Source organism: Pseudorca crassidens, chromosome 3 (genome assembly GCF_039906515.1).
Source record: "Pseudorca crassidens isolate mPseCra1 chromosome 3, mPseCra1.hap1, whole genome shotgun sequence".
Classification (NCBI taxonomy): domain Eukaryota; kingdom Metazoa; phylum Chordata; class Mammalia; order Artiodactyla; family Delphinidae; genus Pseudorca; species Pseudorca crassidens.
In genome coordinates this window covers 136,508,292-136,531,226 of record NC_090298.1, presented here as the reverse complement: position 1 = coordinate 136,531,226, position 22,935 = coordinate 136,508,292, and the positions used below count along the sequence as shown (strand labels likewise).

The 22,935-nt window shown below is 42.6% G+C and overlaps 1 protein-coding gene across 7 annotated transcripts in view; it reads left to right on the top strand.

Moving 5' to 3' along the window:
- SNAP47 (synaptosome associated protein 47) overlaps nucleotides 1–22,935 on the top strand; it is an 87,525-nt gene that overhangs the window by 34,152 nt on the left and 30,438 nt on the right. For 2 of the 7 annotated variants that reach the window (XM_067732533.1, XM_067732532.1), the window contains exons 3-4: nucleotides 578–1,068; nucleotides 8,554–8,678. In XM_067732533.1, coding sequence (XP_067588634.1) covers nucleotides 578–1,068; nucleotides 8,554–8,678 — 616 coding nt within the window. Of the gene's footprint in view, nucleotides 1–577; nucleotides 1,069–8,553; nucleotides 8,679–11,457; nucleotides 16,090–17,943; nucleotides 21,298–22,332; nucleotides 22,797–22,935 lie in introns of those variants that run through there. The other 5 variants (XR_010942236.1, XM_067732537.1, XR_010942234.1 and 2 more) reach the window with 4 other exon arrangements.

Sequence of the window (22,935 nt, the reverse complement as noted above, 5' to 3'; positions counted from 1 at the left end):
GTCTGGGAAGATCCCACATGCCGCGGAGCGGCTGGGCCCGTAAGCCATGGCTGCTGAGTCTGCGCGTCCGGACCCTGTGCTCCGCAACGGGAGAGGCCACAACAGTGAGAGGCCCGCGTACCACAAAAAAAAATAAATAAATAAAAGTTTAAAATTCAATTCATCATTGCATTAGCTGCATTTCAGGTGCCCAGTAGCCACATGTCCCCATTACTGGATTAGGCAATACAGATTACTGAAGAAAGTTCTATTAGACAGCTCTCTAGAGATTATGATCAGGATTTATTTTGGTCAAAATTACACCAGGTCAAGTGTGAAAAGAGCAATATTCTAGTCACAAGATGTGTGTTTTTGTTGTGTGTCTACTTCTGGTTAGTTTTGTATCTGTAGGCAAATGTCCCACTGCTCTTAGCCTCAGTTTTCTTTTCTAAAATGTGGGGATAATAATGCCTGCTTTATGGAGTGCTTGTGGAAAAGAAAACTATAAAATGGTAACATTCTTTATAAAAGTCAAAACAGTTTTCAAAAAAAAAAATTAACTCATTGACTACTTTCTGTGTTGTGTTTGCTTTTTTAGGCTGCTGACAGAACTGGAGTCTCCTTCTTGGTGGCCCTTTAGCTTCAAGCTTTGGAAGATGCCATCAGAAACAAAGCCCAAGTGGGACGCCTCAATGGCTAGTTCCAAAGCTTTTGGAAAAGAAGGGATAGTGATCAAAATTCCTGCTGTTATTTCCCAAAAAACAGAATCTCATGTTAAACCAGGAAGGCTCACCGTCTTTGTTTCTGGGTTGGAAATCCACAACTCAGATTCTTTGCTCATGCACAGATTTGAAAGAGAAGAAGTAGATGACATCAAGGTTCATACACCTTATGAAATTAGCATCCGCCAGCGGTTCATTGGGAAGCCAGATATAGCTTATCGTTTGATATCTGCCAAGATGCCAGAGGTTATCCCCATTTTGGAAGTGCAGTTCAGCAAGAAGATCGAGTTTTTAGAAGATGCCTTGATGCTCAGAAGCACTAGAACCTCTCCCCTAGCAGAGAAGGGCTACTCAGTCTGGCATGCAGGTGAGTGATCATCAAAACAATCCGTGCGCAAGACCTCTAAAGTCACAGTCAAACTCAACACACCCATGGTGCGTTGCCGTGATGCATCACATAGAGCAACTGCCAGTTTCAGCTCACTAGTGACTACTTATTTGTTTGTAAATAAAAATAATTTCAGACCATTTTCCTTAGTACTTGCCACCTGAATCTCAAATCACTCAGGTTTATCATGTACTTGAGAGCTGTGCCTTTTCAAATAGGTCAGAAATGGTTTTGGTGATGCTTTCAGAACAAAGGAAAGCTCCAAGTTAGATGTTTTCACCTCTTTCCTCTGTTTGATTTGAGAACCAACACTTTAGGGTCTTAACTAGCATCGTCCCCACCTGCTCTGGTGTGTCTCCAGTCCCTTCCCCTGACCCAGCATCACACTCGGTTTTCTTGGCACTTAATTGAGGTATTCCCAGCCCACCGTCCAGATGGGCATTTGGATATCAGAATTTTTTGAAAATTACGCAGCATAGTTTCTGTGTGTTTTTTTTTTTTTTAGCATCCCAGAAGTATTGTGAAACCCTTGCTTTTCTTGGCATTATGGCTGCAGTATCCTCTTTTAGGTCTCTGTGGGGCATAGACGGTATAGCTGAGTTTGGCCTGAGGTTCTAGTGTGGGTGGCAGGACATGTGGATATGTCCCCAGGTCCCAGCCTCCTCCCTAGCATAGAATAACTTGGTGGTATCTGACTTCTCGGTTTTGCCATTCTGACTGATGTCAAGTGGTATCTTAAAGGTATTTTTATTTTTTTGATTGATTGTGAGGTGGAGCATCTGATGCCTTTTAGTTGCTTTTTGGTCCCACAGATTTTGCTCTGTGGGTTGCTTGTTCTGGGTTTTTTGTGTTTTTTTTTCCCCCTACTGGGCTTTTCTTTTTTCCTCTCTGATTTGCAGTAGTTCATTATTCATTCTAGATATTCATCCCTTGTTGACTTTAGAAGCTACCAATACTTCTCCTAGATTGTCAGCTTCCATTACAGAAATCTTTAATTTTGCTATGGTCAGATTTACCATTTTTCCCCTTAAGTTTATTTTTGAGCCCTGCTTAAGGAATCCCAAAGTCATAAAATATTCTAATACTAGCATTATAGGTGACATTACTTCTATGTTATAGTGATTTTTCTAACAAGTAAGTCTTTTCTTATTAACTTCGATTGCTAGAGTTTGTTTAAAGTAAGAGATATGGGCTTCCCTGGTGGCGCAGTGGTTGAGAGTCCGCCTGCCAATGCAGGGGACATGGGTTTGTGCCCCAGTCCGGGAAGATCCCACATGCCGCGGAGCGCCTGGGCCCGTGTGTCCAGAGCCTGTGCTCTGCAGCGGGAGAGGCCACAACAGTGAGAGGCCCGCGTACCGCAAAGAAAAACCAAAACCAAAAACAAAAAATAAAGTAAGAGATATGTTTGTTACTATTCCAGTTCCTTTTCTTTTTTCCTCTTAAGTGATTGATTTCAATTCCAATATGTAATCTGTTTCCCTAACATATGAATATTTTGATGTTATTCTAGATGACTTCAAGTTTCAAAAAGAAATTGCTTGATAATAGATCTGGTCCCATAAGTATCAAAATGTTGGAAATGTTAATGTAAAAACTTAATTTAGAAACTTACTTTCTTAATTTAGAAACTTACATTTCCAGATTTTTCTTTGGCCCCTCATTCAAGGCAGGGCTCAGAAGCTGGCCCATAAAAGGGCCAAGAAGGGTACACTGTACCAGCCAACATAAGATCCTGACCAGAAGGGCCCTTCAGGAAAGGCCATTTGCAAGCTCAGCTGGGTAGCCTCTCTGATACCCCAAATCTCTGAGTCCCCCTCACTGCTGTTTTCCTCTGGGAGGAGCCTCAGCAGTGAGAGGAGGGAGGAGGCCCTGGCTGGTGGGACCAGATGCAGAGCACCGTGGGCTGTTGGTTCTGACAGTGCTGTTGGAGAATCCCTCTGTGCCAGGCATGGTGCCAGGTACCTACTGTCCTGAAAACAATCCTTCTTCTTATGGAGCTCTACCATATTCGTGGGTTTTATGTTAGGCATGGTGGTTTCAGAGAGAGAACACGACATAGAATGTTACAAATGAGATGGCAGATGCGAGCATGTCACGTGTGTCACAGAAAGTCACACTGTACAAGTGAGAAGGGTGCAAGCTTGCTGTGCCTTGCTGTCATGGAGGGTGGGTCCCGAGGAAGATGGGATGGTAAGCTCTGACTCCAAGCATACAGGTGGCAGATGGGCCTAGAGAGGAGGGAGTGAGTGCCAGGGCCTCTGCAGCCATAATCAGACTGCAGGAAGCTGAGTGAGTGCAAATTCTGCAGGGCCACCCATCAGGAAGGGGAAAATGAACCTCTTGTGCACAAGCTGAGGCTGCTGACCAGAGGCTGACCGTCTTTCTCCTCAAGGAAGCTGCAGATATACTTTTAAGGTTTTTCAGCTGATTGAACCAGGCCCACCAGATTGTCTAGGACAGGCTCCCTTCACTAAAGTCAACTGACTGAGAGCCTTCACCACGTCTACAAATACCTTCCCAGTAACACCTAGATTAGGGTTGGATTGAATAACTGGGGACTATGGCCTCACCCATCACAGTAACGGATTGTATATGTATGGAATGAGCTGAGCCGCATCCACGGTGACAGATGGGTTTTCATCTCAGTGCTAATTTTAGCCTGTGGGTAGGATCCCTACAGTGTGTCAGAGTCTGGACTGAGCATGAAGTGCCATCCTCCCCTGGTGAAGCCTCCCTGCGTAGGCGAGGCAGGTGTACCTTACAGCTGTGGATTTGGAGAGGTACAGGTGACAAGGAGTTATGTTTGGAAGAAGCCGGCATGCTGAGTTCAGTAAGCAAGATGGTATCTCATTTGCTTGGAACTTCACAGTAATCCTGCACAAGCCCAGCAATGAGAACTTACTTCTCATTGTTACCTCTCTTGTTGTTGCATCTGTCAGCACCTCTGTTTTTACTATTCTGCACTGGAAACTACAGAAACGGTGGAGGTAGAAACCATGACTTTGACCTCTCAGAAACAATTTCTCTCCTCGATGAGCTATTTTGGTAAATTGTGTGTGGCCAGAAGGTGGCGGTCTAGTAACAGGGGACCAGTGTCCTAAAAGAACTTTCCAGAGACCTCTGTAGTAATGTATAGAGTAGACAGGTTGAGGGCCTGGGGTGGCCAGGCCAGGACTGGGGGAGGAAGAGAGTCTCCTGGGCTTCAAGGGCTGGAAATGATACAGGTGGGCAGATCCCACCTTAAGGAAGAGCAGTTGCAAATCGCTGTTTTTCTGCATAGTATCTTTAAAATAATCTTTTAAATTTTAGAATAGTTTCAGACTTGAGAAAAAGTTGTGAGGATAGTACAGAGAGTTCCCATGTCTCCCACACCCAGTTTTCCCTATTCTTGTCATCTTACATTAGTATCGTTCATTGTCACAACTAATGAGCCTGTACTGATACACCTTTATTCACTAAAGTCCATATTTTATTCAGATTTCCTTATGTTTTACTGTTCCAGAATCCCATCCAGGATCCCACATGATATTTCGCCATTTCATCTCCTTGGACTCTTCTTGACTGTTACAGTTTCTCAGACTCTCTTTGCTTTGATGATCTTGATGGTCTTCAGGAGTAGTGGTCAGGTTTTTGTAGACTCCCCTAGTTGAACTTTGTGTCATGTTGTCTCATGATCCACTGGGGTGATGGGTTTTGGGAGGAAGCCCACAAAGCTCTTATCATATAAGAGCAAGGTCCGTGCATAGCATTTTTAAAGAGTTTTTTTGGTACTGATTTTTGTTTTCACTGTTTGCGAATTGTCGCCTTCTGAGAGGGGCCTTCTCTGACCACCTAATTTAAGAGGACTAGTTTCCCATTCACTGATCCTATAGAAATCTTGCCTAGCACTTGCCCTCTGGTGCTGGTACCCTCTAGTTTGCTGTTCAACTTCCCACACTGGGATGTGTGCTCCAGAATCAGACACAAGTCTGTCTTTTCTCACCCCATCTCCAGCACCCAGGACAGGCCCAGGTAACCAGAAGGCACGCACATCTCTGTGTAATGATAAATAAACTTCTGAGGCATTGAAGTCTCTGCATAGGGTCATTAATTTAAGATCATCTTTTGAAATAGTGAAGTTCTGACCCTGGGACACAGCACCATGCTGACCACCAACAGACTTCATGTGGTCACTAGATATGGGTATCAGGTTGACCACCAACAGACCCCTCCATGTGGTCACTAGGACACAAGCACTGCACTGACTTCAGACAAGCCCCATGTTATTAGTTTATTAGGACATGGTGACCCCTTGACTATCGACAGACCCCCGGAGAGCTGCTTGGCCCTCACCCACTTGATCCCTTCCAAGGACCCATGAGTCAGTTGAGACTGCTGTCTCTCTCCATTTCAGTTTTCTCTCTGTTACACTTCCTGTTGTATTGAGGACATGGGGCGTTTTGTGTTTTTTTTCTGAAAGGGCTTCCCACCCCAGTTATATAAGCTGCTGTATCCATCCCTGGGTAGAGTAGGCATTTTCCTGTGTCATCAGTGAGGCGTACGGGGCCCAGAGACAGGGAGAAAGATTTGCTCAAGGCTGGACAGGCTTGGAGCGGTTTTTCTGCTCCCAGGTCAGGCCCTGGTAGTCTTTGGTCTGAACTTGCAATGAGGTCAGGAGTCTATGTCTGATGCACAAAGGAGACTGGCGTCCCAGTGTTGCCCCTGCCAGCGCAGTCCTTACTCAGGGTTTCCCTCGATGCCTCCTTGTTCTTGGAAAGTGGAATCATCTGTAAGGTAGCATGTAGCTTGAACGATTTGTGATTATTTTGTTTAACTGAGATAACTAATGACTTTTGAGACAAAAACCATCTTATACTGAACTAAATTAATTTTTTCAGAAGATATTTCAAAGCATTGAAGTAGCTGAGTCAGAAACCCAAGTCTCAACACAAAGTTCACGGGGGTGGCCGAGTTTTGTATTAGGCAGGATCCTGCTGATCCCACAGCTCGTTGTGAAAAACATCTCTTATTAGTATGTTCCAGGCAGAAAAATCCTCAGTTTTGGTTTTCTGGTTGTTTAAGTAATCCCATTTGTTAAACATTCAAAAATAGTATGTCTCTAACTGTAATATAGCTGTAGGTATTGAAATGGAAACCAGAGTGACAGTGCAGGAGCACAGTGCTGGGCACAAGTGTGAATTAGACATGGGCCGTGCTCTCAGAGAAGCTAGCTGGGGAGATCCCAGTTTGAAAAGATGCTGAAAAAGATAAATAGCAGTGCAGTACCAAGCAAGTGACTGTCAAAGGTGTGTAAACTGAATGGTACCAGGACAGATGAGGGAAGATTGCTGCTAATGGAAGGGCTGAGTGGAGAACATGTCTCCAAACTTGGGCTAGGGGACATCTGTCTGCATGACATGTGCAGAGCGGGGGCAAGGTGGGCAGGAATAGCATGCTGGGGCCAGGGTGCCGGGGTGGCTGGAACAGGAGTCTGCAGGATCAGGCGCAGACTAGGAAGGAGGAGGGTGTAGGCTGAATGGGGAGTTTGCTTCCACCCATTAGGCCATAGAACCACTGTTAACATAGACAAGTGAAGTGCGCTTTGCCATCATGTTATCACTGATAATGTTTTAACGTCAGGTGTGTTAGTTGGCCTTTCCTTTAGGCTAATAATATCTAGTAAAACATGTCCTCTGTTGTCTAGTTTAGCTCTGATGGTGTTCTATTGCTGTTTTAGAAAAGTGCTTTTCATTATGTAACATGTTAGTGACATTTAGATCATGTAAGACCAACCGACAGTGAGTTGTATGCTATGGAAAGTTCTGTGCTAATTAATAAGCCCTTAGGATGTTGAAGTAGTGGCACTTTGGAGATTCCAGGACACAGGTTGTAAAATCAATTTGGTTGGTTGCAACCAGCTTTTATACAAAGAATAGAATAGAAAAGCACATCTGAGTACATGGTGTGTACTAAGGTTTTTGTCTTGTGAAACTTTTTCAGACCTCCAAGGTGCTTGTACGGGTGTAGCAGTTCTGTGTAGGAAGCACTTCGCACAGTGGTGCACAGTTAAAGGGCACGAAGACTCTCACAAAGGGCCTCCTTCCCAGTGGAGATGGGCCTGGGGAGGGCTCAGGCCCACAGTGTGGAACCCTCGGGTCTTGCCTTCATGCAGGTTTTGCTTCGCATCAACTGGTTCCTGAACTCACTCCATCTGGCCAAGACCCTTTTCCTCTCTAGGATCCCAAGAAACATGCTTTCTTGTCATCACGTCTTCTTTGCTCAGCTAGGTAATCTCAGGGAGTGTTAATTTGTAAGAAATTTTTTGAGAAATAAGAATAAGGGGATGTTTGTGTACCTGTTGGAGGTGGCTGGTCTCTCCCTGGGGAGGAGGGGCTTGTGCAGTTGGTGTGTCCTGGATTCACCACCTGGGTTCCTGCTGTTCAGGCCCAGCAAGACCTTTACCCCAAGATGGATTTCCTTTCCTAACAATGCATTTATCAGTTGCTTCAGGCTGCTCGGATGAAAGGCAGCTCTGCTGACTGCCACTAGGGTCCTAGGAAGGAAGTGGGGTGTCCTGCTTTTGCCCTCCCATTTTGCTGAAACAGAGAAATCTGCTCAAAGGAGTTGGTGCTGGAATCCACACTGCTGGTTCTCACCCCAGAATGCTTTCCAGCATCCTAATAAATAAACATGGCTATATTGACACATCTGAGGTGGTCTGTATCATGGAGAAAAGCAGGTGACAGACTCTAAGCTATGCTCTTATCTGGGCCTTACAGTGCCAGGGTTGCAGATGGAGGCAGCTCTTTAAATAAAGGATTTACACTGTTCCTTGCCAAGCTGCTCTTCTGCTTCTTAGCAAGACTACCCAGGCATAGATGTGTGAATGGAAACACCCCTGAGCAATGCCTTGCCACGTGCAGCAGTCTGGCTCACCCCTACCTCAGTACAGCTCCACATTCAACTTTGCTTGACCTGACTAGCTGACCATTTCATGTGCTCTCTAGAACCACAGTGTTTTGTGGGGTAATCAGATGGTAATGCAGTTCCTAGTAGTGTATTTCATGTACATTTCACCAGGGCTCAACAAGTATTATGTTTCATACTCCAATCTATTGTCCTCTCAAAAAGAAAAAAATCACTCCTGGATAAAGCATCTTTCTTCTAAAAGCCAGTTATAGAACTAGATCCTGAGTATTTACAGTGTTGCACACTCTGATCAGTGTGGGGTAAGGAAGCAGCCCTGGATTGGGGTAGAAGGCAAGGCTCAGGTGGGTCCCACATGCAGTCAGCTCAGCAGAGGTTCAGAGAGGTGGACTCACCGCTCCCGCAAACACAGAAGCTCTAAACCAGTAAATGCCTGGGAAAACACTTCGTCAACCCAAAGAGCTCTGACGGTCTTAAACACTTTTTGTAAAGTTCTGAATGCCCTTGCGTTGTTCACACCTTCTAGAAGATGCCACTCTGTTTGACTTTCCATTTCAGCATCTGGGCTTTTGGACCGAGCCATGCACTGTGAGCCCTCCTCAGGGAACCAGGAAGGGAGGCCACTTCAGCTACAGATGAGCGAACCGTTAATTTCCGAGGGGGACAGCCAGGAACTGAGACAGGTAACATGCATTCGTAGTGTCATGTCCTCCCCTGCAGGCAACTCACTTCTCTTTCTTGTCTAAAAACAACTCTCCACTGATTTATGCTTGTCTGTCACCTGCACGGAAATGCTGGGACATCCACCTGATTTGCTCGGCTCCCTATAGCTTGAGGAAGGGCGGTGCCCATTCTGAGTCCTTGCGTTTTGTGGCATGCAGACACACATAGCATTCCTGTGCACACACAGTGGTCTTGGCAGCTGCCTATGTCTGTTGTATGTGTGTGTATGTCTGTATATATGGGCTCAGATGCACATGTAGGCTGTGTATGTGCACGATGTGTGTGTCCAGGTGGGCTCTGTACACGTACATGTATGCATGTGTGGCGTGTGTACTGTGTGCACACGTGTGCAGCACCTGTATGTGTGTGCCATCTGTGTGTGCACTACCTGGGCATGTACAGTTGAGGGCACTTGCTCTCAAGTGCTCAACACAGGTTCTTGCGGAGGCTTGCCACTTTTTGTCCAGGAAGTTGAAATTTAAACAATGTTTGATAGAAATACTTGCAACTTATCTTCCTGTGTTAATGCTGGACAACACAGTGGCCTTTTCTTTTTCCTTTTTTAATAATTATGTAGCAAATACCTAGACGTTATATCATTTCATTCATAAATATTTCAGTATGTAGCTTTAAAAGATAAGAACTGTTTTAAAAAATCAGCACAATACCATACTCACCTTAAAAAAGTAAAAAGTAAATTCCTTGGTATCATCAGACATCAAGCCAGTGCTCACATTTCCCTAGTTACCTCATTTAGGAAAATGTGTTACATGTTTATTCAGATCAGGATCCTCATGAGGCCCGTGTGTTGCTTTTAGTGAAGTGCCTTTAATGCATAGCTTTCTTTCCTCTGTCATCTTTTTCCTTTGAAGTTTATTTGATGAAAAACCTAAATTGTTCCTCTGTCAAGATTTTGCAGCTTGTATCTTCCTGACTTGGTTTCCCCAGCTCCCAGCAGGTGGTGAACTGCCTGCTCTCTGCCCTGGTACTCTTGTAGGTCAGTTTGTACCTCTAGAGGCTCCATCAGATTCAGGCTCCATTTTGGAGAGACTGTTTCATTGGTGGCATCCCACACTTAACATCAAGGCATACAAGAGACTGTATGTCTTTTAAACCTGTTTTTAAATAATTTTGTTCTGTGTGTCTACATAGGCATAGACTCCTTTAAGCTCAGCCTTTTCCATTTTGGGAAAAAAGTGTTCATCTTTTGCTATGGGATATTTTAAATATACATGATTTGTCACTTTTTCCTTCTGGTCTAACTTTTAATCACTTTAAGTAATGACACAGAGACATGCCACTTTCTAGCTGCAACTAGGAAATTCTGCAGGTTACTAATCACTTCTTTTGATAGGCTTAGTGACTCCAGAACACTGCAGATCTTGTCTGCCTTGGGGCTTGAGAAACCCTCATACTATAAAGGCAAACTTAACCTGTTCTCATGAAAGTGGGTAAGATTGCATATAGGCCTCAGGATCAGTAGGATTTGAGACCCTCCTCTCCCATCCTCCAATGAAGGTGTCTGTGGCTGAGATGAGCTCTTCTATGTCCCACAGTTGTGCTGAGGCTGAAGCAAGAACATGGGTTTTGTAGGACATGGGAAATGTAGGAATTTTATCTGTTAATTCTAGTGGTGGCCATGTAGTTTGAGAGGGCCCTTGCAATTTCAAATAACCAATCGCTACTACCATGTATATACAACGTGCCCTTCCCCTAAAAGCTGTGATAGAATGGGAGAGGTCAGGATGAATGCACCAACAGCTGTGAGTAGAATAAAATTCCTCAGTGACCACTGAGGTCACCATTCTTTCCCATGAAAGTGTGTTTCTTATGTGGTTGGTCCTGACTGTCATCAACAAGTCTTAGTGAGCCCTGTGGCGTCCATGCTGGGAACAGCAGATGCCATGGTCATGAATCAGGAGGCTGGCTTGGGGGCAGAGGACACCGTGATCCCTGAGCAGTTAGGCTGGGAAGACCCACCCACAGGAGGGGCAGGGCTTTGTGCTAGTTAGCTGCCTCATTCTCCTTCCCTGCAGGGAGAACCTAATTTCATAAGAGATTGTCCTTTTGAGGTAAAACACATGTTTCATATTTAGAGAAGAATTCTGAGCTGTGTAGTTGAAGCTCAAGCATAGGTAGGAATGAGTTAAATTTCTGGGGAAAACGAAAATGCAAGAAAATCTCCCTCCATTCATCTGTGGTTTCTGTTGCAGATGCTATTAAAGTCATTACGTGGAAATGGGTTTTGGTGACTTAAACTGCAGTTGGGGTGCTAGAGAGAGGATTTGCCGTGATTTCCTCAGGGAGCAGCCGTGCTTAGTACAGTGTGCCAGCTCCCTCTGTGCTGGGCCCCTGGAGCGGGCATGTGGGCTGCGGTTAGGCCCCATCTGCTGCGTAGCTGTGGCCGTCCACCATCCGCTGTGGGAGGGCACGTGGTGGAGGAGGCTGGGAGAGGAATCAGAGTCCCTCAGATGGGTTTGGCAGAGTCCCTCAAATCATTTCCAGTGTCTGATGTGCTAACCTTTCCTGCCTCAGAACTCCTGCTCTTTCGTTACTAAGTCTGTGGCTACCATATATTTGATACAACATTTGGAAGTGATAAAACAAAAAGCAGTATGGCTCTGTCCTGAGGACATTGCAGTTTTACATAAAGTTTCTTCATAACTTCTTAATCTGCACTTCTCTGTCTTGTCCTGCGTTTGGTGTTTTTTCATCCCGCCTCCCTCTTTCACCAAGAAGGAATCAGAATGAAAAGCTGACCCAGGTCTGGTCTCATGGTTTATCAGGCTCTGCAACAGCCCTGGCACTGGGAACAGCAATGAAGGAAGACTTGCACTGGATGTTCTCATCATTTCCAATAAAGAGGGATGCACAGAGTGTGGATTCATGGCAAGTTTTTAGGTCATAGTTTTGAACTTTCTGTTTGATTATATTCGGCATTTAGTCTGCCTACTGTATGTGATATCTTTATAAACAGTAAATGCAAAACACAAAAATTAAAAACTGAGGTGATTAATTCAGTTCAGTCAGAAAGTTCGTTTACTGGAAAACCTAGCTAGTCAGCTAGCGTGAGGAGAAGAGTTTATTGAAAAGGCAGCCCTGCGGATGCCTGTGCTGGGGAGATGAGTGAGGCCCAGGGCTTTTGTCTATGTGTTGCTTAGCAGAGCCAAGTTCCACATGTATCTGCACTGGCAATTCACTGGATCTTTCCTGAAATAATTCTAGGCCGGAAAGGATGCTGTGGTTCTCTACTTGCTGTGAAACTATCTTAAGAAATTAATGTCCTTCTTTTCTTTCTTTTTTTTTTTAACAGATACATATATTCATTTTCACATTCTTTTCCATTATGGTTTATTATAAAATAATCTTATTTTCGTTTTTTAGAAATTATAGAATACATTTCATCTTCAGTAACTCCACCATTCTGGTCTTTTCCTCTGTACTTTGTTCCCAGTTATTTAAATTTGTCCCAATTCATCTGTCTCCTCTCTTACTAGTCAGGGAAAAAAAAAAAAAAATCTGTCATTTCTTGCATACCTAATCTATGTAAAAGAATTGTGTTTAGCAAGTGTTCTTCAGCCTAAATTAAATGTCTGAATCAGTGAATTATTTAGCTGTGGCCTCAGTGAGTTATTTGGAGAAGACAACAGATCTGGGTTTCCTTGGATAATTGTCAGGACAAAGTCATGAGATAATGAGCAAGGGGTGATATCCATGATGCTTCTCATCAGTTGTGGCAATGGACTAGACCACACTTCTGGAATGCAGATTCCAGAACTGATACTGCTTAGGAAGGAGGGGATGGCTAAACTGGTGGGCCCTCAAAAGTAGAAAGGCAAGGGCAATGCACTCCAGCTATAGGACCACCGAACAGTGCTGGGACGGTGTGCAGACACCTTTGTTGGAGTGAGCTCTGTGGAGGGGTCTGGGGACAGAGAGCTGGACATGTCCACTTATCAATACCTTCATTTAGTCTGGGTTTTGTCCTGTAAGCAGTTTGGAATCATTGAAGATTTTTAAGCAAGGAGTCATGAGATGATTTCAGATTTTTACCCATTCTCCTCAGGTTCTCCCATTGTCCTCTGCTGCCTTCTGAATCTTTCAGACTGTATCATTTCATTCGTTAATTATGGGGCACAGTTAGATGGTTAGTGTTTTTATTTGTGGCTTTGATACCAGCCTGGATATTAGCAATGAGCTAGGCCGTTTATTTAAATATGTGTTACTCTAATTGTGAATTATTAATAAATGTTTCTGACATCATATCCTATGTCACTTCTAAACGTTAAACCATAAGAAGAGCCTTGGTAACCAGGAAAACATACCTAGTATGTGGACATTTCAATAAGAGGACATTTCAATAAGAGGTCATATGTCTTAGGATGAGCCCTGGCCTAGGAACCTGGCATCCTGGCGCTGGTCCCAGCCCCTCCCTGTCAGCTCTGTAGTCCTGGGAAGGCTGGTTTGCTTCCCTGTCCTCAGTCTCCAGCTCTGAAAAGGGCACTGACTTGTAGCGTATTCCAGTATCTACCGTCTAATGTAGAATCCACCGCAATGAAATGAAAGATGAGTTACAGAAAAATGTCACGCCTTACTTTTAAATATTCATTCATGGTTTTCCTGTCTGCTCTGTTGGTTAACTAGGTCACTGGTAACGATGAGCATTACTTTGACAGACAGGAGACAGACACGCGGTGCCCCCACCGCTAGCCCAGCCCTGCCTGCTGTGGTTTCATGTGCCTCCCACTGCTGCCTTCTGTAATTGCCTGGGACAACCAGCTCTTCTCCACAGCAGCCTTCAGAACTCCCATTATGTTGGATGTGGTCACCACTCTAGCAGAGGCCCATGTTGTCTGTGGCAGTGGTTGTTCGGAGTGGGAGGACCTGTCAAAGCGTGTGGCTGTGTGTCCTCTGCAGTTGACAGAGAAGGCTATGTGGGCACACCGGACCTCCCTCACATAGAGGCCATGGTGTAAACGTGAGCTGCATGGAGGTGGCATCTGCCCTTCAGGTCCAAATATCCATGCAGATGAATCTTGGGGGTGTATTCTGTCCCTTCCACTGCCCCTGGGAACTGTGGACAGGGAGGAAGCTGCCAAATAAGGAACTCTAAGATATTGTGCCAAGGGCAGGATTCCAGAATGTACCAGCATCTCAGCGAACAAATTCTAGAGCAGCTGCTTGGCTGTGCAGAAGGTAGAATGCCAAGGAGCAAGAAACAGATGCTCAGGCATTTAGACTGGGAGGATGACTTGTTCCCCCTTTGGAACATTTTCCTGTGCTCTTGGTCAGCTTTCAAATGAACCTCAAGTCTTAAAATCAAGTGTTTGATTATATTGTTATTGAGTGCTTGGCTATGGAAGGTTTCATATATTATAACCATGTTTTTTATTGTGGTAAAATATATAGAATAAAATCTTGCCATTTTAACTATTTTAAGTGTATAATTTAATATCATTAATTACATTCAAAATATTGTGCAACCATCACTGCTATCTATTTTATTTTCAAAGCTCGTTTACAACAGAAACTCTGTTACCATGAAGCAGTAACTCCACATTTTGCCTCCCCCCAGTCCCTGGTAACCTCTAATCTTCTCTCTGTCTCTATGAATTTGCCTATTCTGGGAACCTCCTATAAGTGTAATCCTTTTGCATCTGGCTTTTTTCACTTAGCATAATGTTTTCAAGGCTGATCCATCTTGTAGCATGAATTGGTACTTCTTTCCTTTTTATAGGTGAATAATATTCTGTTGTATGGTTAAAACATACTTGGTTTATCCATTCATCACCGATGGACACTTGGATTATTTCCAGCTTTCAGTTCTTTTGGACATATACCTAAGAGTAGAATTGCTTGGTTATAGGATAATTCTGTGTTTAACTTTTTGATGAGCTGCCAAATTATCTCCTTAGCAGCTACACCATTTTACACTCTCACCAGCAATGTATGAGGATTCCAGTTTTTTCACATCCCTGCCAACACTTATTTTCTTTTTTGAAAATTTTAAAATTATTCTATCAAATAGAATAGATAAGGAGGTAAGTGTTGGAGGTAAGGGTCCAACTTCATTCTTTTGCATGTGGCTGTCTAGTTGTCCCAGCACCACTTGTTGAACAGACTATCCTTTCTCCATTGAGTAGACTTGGCACCCTTGTCAAAAATCTGTTGATCTGAGGACTCTTTATTCCATTAGTCTATTCTTATGCCAGTACCAAGCTGTTTTTATTACTATAACTTTGGGTAAGGTTTAAAATTGGGAAGTATGAATTTAATTTCATTCTTCTTTTTCAACTTGTTTTTACTATTCAGGGTCCTTTGCAATTCTATATGAATTTGAGGATTAGCTTTTCCATTTCCGAGTAGGGGGGCTGTTGGAAATTTGATAGGGATTACATTGAATCTGTATATCACTTTGAGGAGTATTGCCCTCTTGCCAATATTGTCTTCCAGTCTAGGAACACAAGATGTCTTTTATTTATTTAGGTAGTCTTTATTCCAGCATGATTTTATAATTTTTAGTCTTTCACCTGCATGGTTCTTTTTTCCTAGGTATTTTATTCTTTTGGATGCTATTATAAATGGGATTATTTTCTTAATTTCTTTTTCTGATTCTTCATTGCTGCTGTATAGAAACACAACTGATTTTTGTGTGTTGCTCTTGTATACCGTAACTTTGCTAAATTTGTTAATTAGTTCTTCTAGTTTTCTTGTGGATTCTTTGGGATATTCTATATATATAGGGTCATGTCATATGAAAATAGAGATAGTTTTACTTCTTCTTTTCCAGTTTGGATACCTTTTATTTCTTTTTCTTGCCTACTTGCTCTGTCTAGGACTTCCAGTGCATAGTGGTACTGTGTAGCAGTGGTGAAAGTAGGCATTCTTGTCTTTTTCTGATCTTAGGGCTTTCAGTCTTTCCCCATTGAGTATCCTATTAGCTGAATTTTTCATAAGCCCCCCCTTTATTTTAAAAGTGTTTTAAGTTTTTACTTTATTACAGGCTTTTCTATTTCTAATCATTACAAATGTTTGCAACATTTCATTTATCTGCTCCATTGTATTCCATTTATATTTCATTATGATTCCCATCTGTCTATCATATATTCAAGTTATGTCTACTATTTTCTTTTTTTAATTTTTATTTTATACTGGAGTATAGTTGATTAATAATATTGTATTAGTCTCAGGTGTACAGCAAAGTGATTCAGTTATACATATACATGTATCTATTCTTTTATAAATTCTTTTCCCATTTAGGTTATTAGAGAATTTTGAGCAGAGTTCCCTGTGCTATATAGTAGGGGTTTGTTGGTTATCTATTTTAAATATAGTAGTGTGTACATGTCAATCCCAAACTCCCAGTCTATCCCTCCCTCCCACCCTTCCCCTCTGGTAACTATAAGTTCATTCTCTAAGTGTGTGAGTCTGTTTCTGTTTTGTAAATAAGTTCCTTTTATCATTTTGGGGGGGGGGGTTCTGCATATAAGCGATATCGAATGATATTTGTCTTTCTCTGTCTGACTTACTTCACTTAGTATGATAATCTCCAGGTTCATCCATGTTGCTGCAAATGGCATTATTTCATTCTTTGCAATGGCTGAGTAATATTTCATTGTATTATTTCATAGTAATATTTCATTTCATTGTACCACATCTTCTTTATCCATTCCTCTGTCGATGGACATTTAGGTTGCTTCCACATCCTGACTATTGTAAATAGTTCTGCAATGAATGGTGTGCATGTATCTTTTAAATTATGGTTTTCTCCAGATATATGCCCAGGAGTGAGATTGCTGGATCATATGGTAGCTCTATTTTTAGTTTTTTAAGGAACCTCCATACTGTTCTCCATAGTGGTTGTAGCAATTTACGTTCCCACTAACAGTGTAGGAGGGTTCCCTTTTCTCCACACACTCTCCAGCATTATTGTTTGTAGATTTTTTAATGATGGCCATTCTGACCAGTGTGAGGTGATACCTCACTGTAGTTTTGATTTACATTTCTCTAATAATTAGTGATGTTGAGCATCTTTTCATGTGCCTCTTGGCCATCTGTATGTCTTCTTTGGGAAATGTCTATTTAGGTCTTCCGTCCATTTTTGGATTGGGTTTCTGATTTTTTTTTTGATATTGAGCCACATGAGCTGTTGTTTGTAAATTTTGGAGACTAATTCCTTGTCAGTCACATTGTTTGCAAATATTTTCTCCCATTCTGTGGGTTTTTTTGTTTTGTCTATGGTTTCCTTTGTTGTGCAAAAACTTTTGAGTTTCATTAGGTCCCATTTGTTTATTTTTGGTTTTTTTCCCATTATTCTAGGAGACGGCTCAAAAAAGATATTGCTGCAATTTATGTCAAACAGTGTTCTGCCTATGTTTTCTGAGTTACTTTTGTGTATGGTGTTAAATAATGTTCTGATTTCACATGTAGCTGACCAGTTTTCCCAGCACCATTTACTGAAGAGACTCTCTTCTCTGCATTGTAGAGTCTTGTTTCCTTTGTCATAGATTAATTGACCATAGGTGTGTGGGTTTAGTTCTGGGTTTTCTATCCTGTTCACGCATCGGTCTGTATTTCTCTTTTTGTGCCAGTACCATACTGTTTTGATGACTGTAGCTTTGTAGTATAGTCTGAAGTCAGGGAGCCTGATTCCTCCAGCTCCATTTTTCTTTCTCAGGATTGCTTTGGCTATTTGGGGTCTTTTGTGTTAACATACAAATTGTAAAATATTTTGTTCTAGTTCTGTGAAAAATGCCGTTGGTAATTTGATAGGGATTGCATTGAATCTGCAGGTTGCCTAGGGTAGTATAGTCATTTTGACAATATTGATTCTTCCAATCCAAGAACATGGTATATCTTTCTGTTTGTATCATCTTTGATTTCTTTCATCAGTGTCATATAGTTTTCAGAGTACAGGTCTTTTGTCTCCTTAGGTAGGTTTATTCCTAGGTATTTTATTCTTTTTGATATGATGATAAATGGGATTGTTTCCTTAATTTCTCTTTCTGATCTTTCGTTGTTAGTGTATAGGAATGCAAGAGATTTTTGTGTATTTTGTAACCTGAAACTTTACCAAATTCATTGATGAGCACTAGTAATTTTCTGGTAGCTGTTTAGGATTTGTTATGTATAGTATTATCTGATCTGCAAACAGTGACAGTTTTACTTATTCTTTTCTAATTTGGATTCCTTCTATTTCTTTTTTTTTTTCTTTGCGGTACGCAGGCCTCTCACTGATGTGACCTCTCCTCTTGCGGAGCACAGGCTCCGGACACGCAGGCCCAGCGGCCATGGCTCACGGGCCCAGCCGCTCCGCGGCACACGGGATCCTCCTGGACCGGGGCATGAACCCACATCCCCTGCATTGGCAGGCGGACTCTCAACCACTGCGCCACCAGGGAAGCCCGATTCCTTCTATTTCTTTTTCTTCTTTGATTGCTATGGCTAGGACTTCCAAAACTATGTTCAGTAAGAGTGGCAAGAGTGGACATCTTTGTCTTCTTCCTGATCTTAGAGAAAATGCTTTCAGCTTTTCACTGTGTGTATGATGTTAGCTGTAGGTTTGTCATATATAGCCTCTATTATGTTGAGGTTTGTTCCCTCTATGCCCACTTCCTGGAGAGTTTTATCATGAATGCGTGTTGAATTTTGTCAAAAACTTTTTCTGCATCTATTGAGATGATCATATGGTTTTTATTCTTCAATTTGTTGATTTGGTGTATCACACTGATTGATTTGAGGCAGTGAAAAATCCTTGTATCCCTGGGATAAATTCCACTTGATCATGGTGCATGATCCCTTTAATGTATTGTTGGATTCAGTTTGCTAGTATTTTGTTGAGGATTTTTGCGTCTATGTTCATCAGTGATATTGGTCTGTAATTTTCTTTTGTGGTATCTTTGTCTGGTTTTGGTATCAGGGTGATGGTGGCCTCATAGAATTAGTTTGGGGATATTCCTTCCTCTGCAGTTTTTTGGAATAGTTTCAGAAGGATAGGTTAGGTGCCTTTTATCATGTTGAAGTTCTCTTCTAGTCCCAGTTTTCTGAATTTTTATCGTGAAAGTGTGTTGGGTTTGTCGTGGCCATTTCTTCATCAATTGAGTTGATTGTGTTTTTTTCCTCTCTGTTCTAATAATGTGGTATATTGCATTAATTGATTTTCTAAGGGTGAACCACCCTTGTATTCTGAGATAAATCCTACTTGAATTCAGTTTGCTAGTATTTTAGTATGTTGTGGTTTTGTTTTCATTTGTCTCAAAGAATTTACTAATTTCCCTCTTTGACCCACTGGTTGTTTAAGTGTGTTGTTTGATTTCTACATACTTGTGACTTTTTTAGTTGTCCAGATTTCCAGTTTCATTTCACTGTGAAGGTACTTTCTATTACTTCAATCTTAAGTTTGAGGTTTATTTTGAGGCCTACCATGTGGTCTGTCCTGGAGGATGTTCTGTGTGCACTTGAGAAGAATGTGGGTTCTGCTGATTCGGATGGAGTATTTCGTTTATGTCTGTTGGATCCAGATGGTCTATAGTGTTGTTCAAGTCTTCTGTTTCCTTATTGATCTACTATCTGGGTGCCTTATACATTACCAACATCTTTTTATTAACTTTTAAAAATAGTTAACAAGTATTAGACGGTTTTTGGGTTCAGGGTGGGAAGTTGGTTTTGTGCAGTTTTTAAATGTGAAATTGGACTGTATGCATGAACACAGTGTTGAGTAGGCTGTGTGGCCTTGGGCAGCATATGTCTGTCCATCCCATCTGTGGCATAGGGCTGGGGACTGATTGTTGGAAACATGGTTTCTCGTAGCCAATAAGTACCTTTGCCATGTTAGCCATGTGGCCTTCAGCAGGCTTCACATTTCCCTGAAAAAGTACTATTATCACTTTTTACACAACAGGGTCCTGCCTTAAGGCTTGCATGGGTTTGAAGTGAGGATGAGGCCTGTACTATATGGAGCAGAATTCTAGCACACATTGAGTTCTAAATAAATGTATCAGTGGGACCCCAACTGTCTTTGACCTAGTCAACTCTGAAGAGCCCCAAACTTAATGCATTTTCTGTCTGTTTCATATTCTGAGAATGTCCCTGCTGAGGCATTTACTTCCGCATGTAAGATGAATCTTCAGTTTATTGAGCATTTCACTTGGTAGGGATTCCATTGCTCTCTTAAAAACGTGGTTCTCATCATGGGAAGCTCTGATAGCAGCTTGGCTCTCAGGACCCCTCTCTAGTCCTGGGAGGTGCTTTCCCTGCCCAGACCTTGAGTTACAGGGGCCATCTTTGCTGTGGGCCATTGGGGCCATTTGTAACTGGAGGCCAGTCAGCAGACTTCAAGTGAGGGCTAATAGATCCCTGAAGACTCAGCTGTGAGTCTTGCTATACAGACACAGCCATGGTGCCTAAGGCAGGTTTGTGCTCATCCACCCTCTGCCCTGAGAGGGGGTCGTGAGGAAGGGAGCACCGTGGTGGGGGAACTCCTTAAAAGAGAACCCTGTGCTGCCCCTGTTCACCCACAGAGCATCCTCAGGTCCTCAAGGAATGCAGCGCAGAGGACAGGGTGGGATGTGGGGGGTGGTCTGTGAGTGCTGAATGTGACAGGTTGCAGCTTAGGATATTCTTTACAGCCTCCAGAGCTTTGGCTGAGAGGGAGCCAATTTTTCCCTCTTTACCTTCTTTACAGCATGTTCTACCCCAACTGGTAGAATTGCAGACAACTTGATCTATCCCAGCTCTATTCTTAAATGGTTGCTAGTTTCTCACTGCAAGAAAATTCAGTTTTTCAGTGGTCAGTTTAATAACAAGATCAAGGCAAACAGTCTAGCCAATACTAACTCACTTTAGGTGCTTAATATTAATATACTAATACTCTAAATCCTGGAGTTCTGTCATGAGGTAGAGCAAAACATTTTTTTCAGACTATAAGTTGAGGCAACAACTAGCATATTATAGACATTTTAGAAATATTAAGGCCCGTACTTGTATGTACCATGTCCTTACACAGTGAAAGCACAAGCTTGGTTGTTTCAGGACCCCCTTGGGGGCACAGCTTACAGTAGAGCTTGGGGCCTCTGATTCCCAGACTTGCACACCTTGATAGCTGGCATGAGGCATACAGTTAAATACATCTGTTTTGATAAGTGAACCTCCTCTACTGGATGAGCTGTTTTTCCATAATTTATTTTCTGTTTTTATAAACAAAATGGAAATGGTTGGAAGGCTAAAATGTCTCCATATCAGCTCTTATATCAACCAGACGGTGTCTGTGCCACCTTTCTGAGGTCTGTGGTATTGCAGAGATGGAGGTCACTGTAGCATGTGACCAAAGCAGAAGGTCTTCCTCTTCCAGAGAGGACAATAACTTCTTCTCTGCCCTGGGGACCACGTGGTGCCTCCCACTTCCTGCCTGAGTCATCTCGGCTATCCCCCTTGCCGGTTACTGACGCTGTGAGTGAGCCCAGCATCCTGCCTGTGGGGAACCAAGCCTCCTGCTCTGGCTTTGTTGAGCGCCTGTGACCCCTGAGCTGAAGAGCACTGAGTGTTTCTGTGGGTTTTATTTCCAAGATACTGCTCCCAGAGGTATTGGCATGTATGTTTCTATGTCTTAACTTGTGGTTATGTGCATTATATATTTCTTTGGAGTTAGTTTCTCCTACAACTCAATGTACTGTTAATCAGGTAATTTCTGTGTAGGTACAAATGTGGCTGGAAAGATGGCTGGCTGCTGGGTTTATTTATTAGTGGAGCAGAAACTTGGGGAAAAGTCCATTTTGACCCTGGTCTTTGACTCAGAGCCCAGTGAAGTCTCATCTGAGAGGCCAGTTGATATTCCAGAGGCTGGCAACATCATACATTGATGACTAGACAGCTTGTCATCCTGGGCCACAGAAGTAACAACTGTTTTTAAGGTTTGGCCAGACTTCATATTCTCCATTCTTTCCATCCCATGTTATATGGAATGCACACGATGCCATTTAATTACTTCAGTCCCTTTCTTAAAGGAAAAAGACACTGGACCAATATTCCAGTGGTACTAGTAGTTTGAAAGTTTACTCAGTAATTTTCTTTGCAGACTTAGTAGCTGTAAAGATCTCGTTTATATTTTTGTGGTATTAATTAATTTCAAGTGCAGTTTTGGCAGACCAACCAAGGGTCTCAACAGGCTGCATAGAATGGGTGCTATTTTTAAGGCCATCATCTCAGTGAAGCTTTTTCCAAATGAAATTCAACAGGAACCAGCCTTTATTTGGACTGTACACTCAGTAAAATGCTCAACTTTTGTAGGCATGTCAGCAGTTCTTACAAAATAAGTTGTGTGTGCCTTTTATTACTGTGCTTATTAAGTGTAGACTCAGGAATGTTGGTGTTCTTGCTTTTGCCACTGTTTCATTTTGGAAAGAGGCAGTTGATTCATTCTCTAGAGAAAGATGGCCATGGAAACGTAGGACACATAAGGTCAGTCACACAAAGTGGCCCTTGGTGGAAGTGCTATCATGTGGTGATGTGGTCCTGTGCTACCTGGCACAGTAGCCACTGGCTACTGAGCACTTAAAAAGCAGTTGGTCTGTGACTTCCCTGGTGGCACAGTGGTTAAGAATCTGCCTGCTAATGCAGGGGACACAGGTTCGAGCCCTGGTCCGGGAGGATCCCACATGCTGCAGAGCAACTAAGCCCGTGCACCACAACTACTGAGCCTGTACTCTAGAGCCCGTGAGCCACAACTACTGAGCCTGCCTGCCACAACTACTGAAGCCCGCGCACCTAGAACCTGTGCTCTGCAACGAGAGAAGCGACCGCAGTGAGAAGCCCGCACACCACAATGAAGAGTAGTCCCCGCTTGCCACAACTAGAGAAAGCCTGTGTGCAGCAATGAAGACCCAACACAGCCAAAAATAAATAAATAAAAAAAATAAATTTATTAAAAAAAAGCAGTTGGTCCAAGTTCATACTAGCTTGCTAGGACTTCATATAAAAAAAGAATATAAAATATCTCATTAATAATTGTTTCTATTGACTTCATGTTGAAATGCTAATGTTTTGGGTTGATGGGTTTAAATAAAATATATTATTAAAATTAATTATACTATTTACTTTTTATTAGAAAATTTGAAATTACAGGTATGGCTCTCCCCTAACTGGACATCTTGCCACAGTTGCTCAGGGCTCTAAGAGCTGGCACAGGTTCTGGGGTGTGTGAATGGACTGCCTATTCCTGGT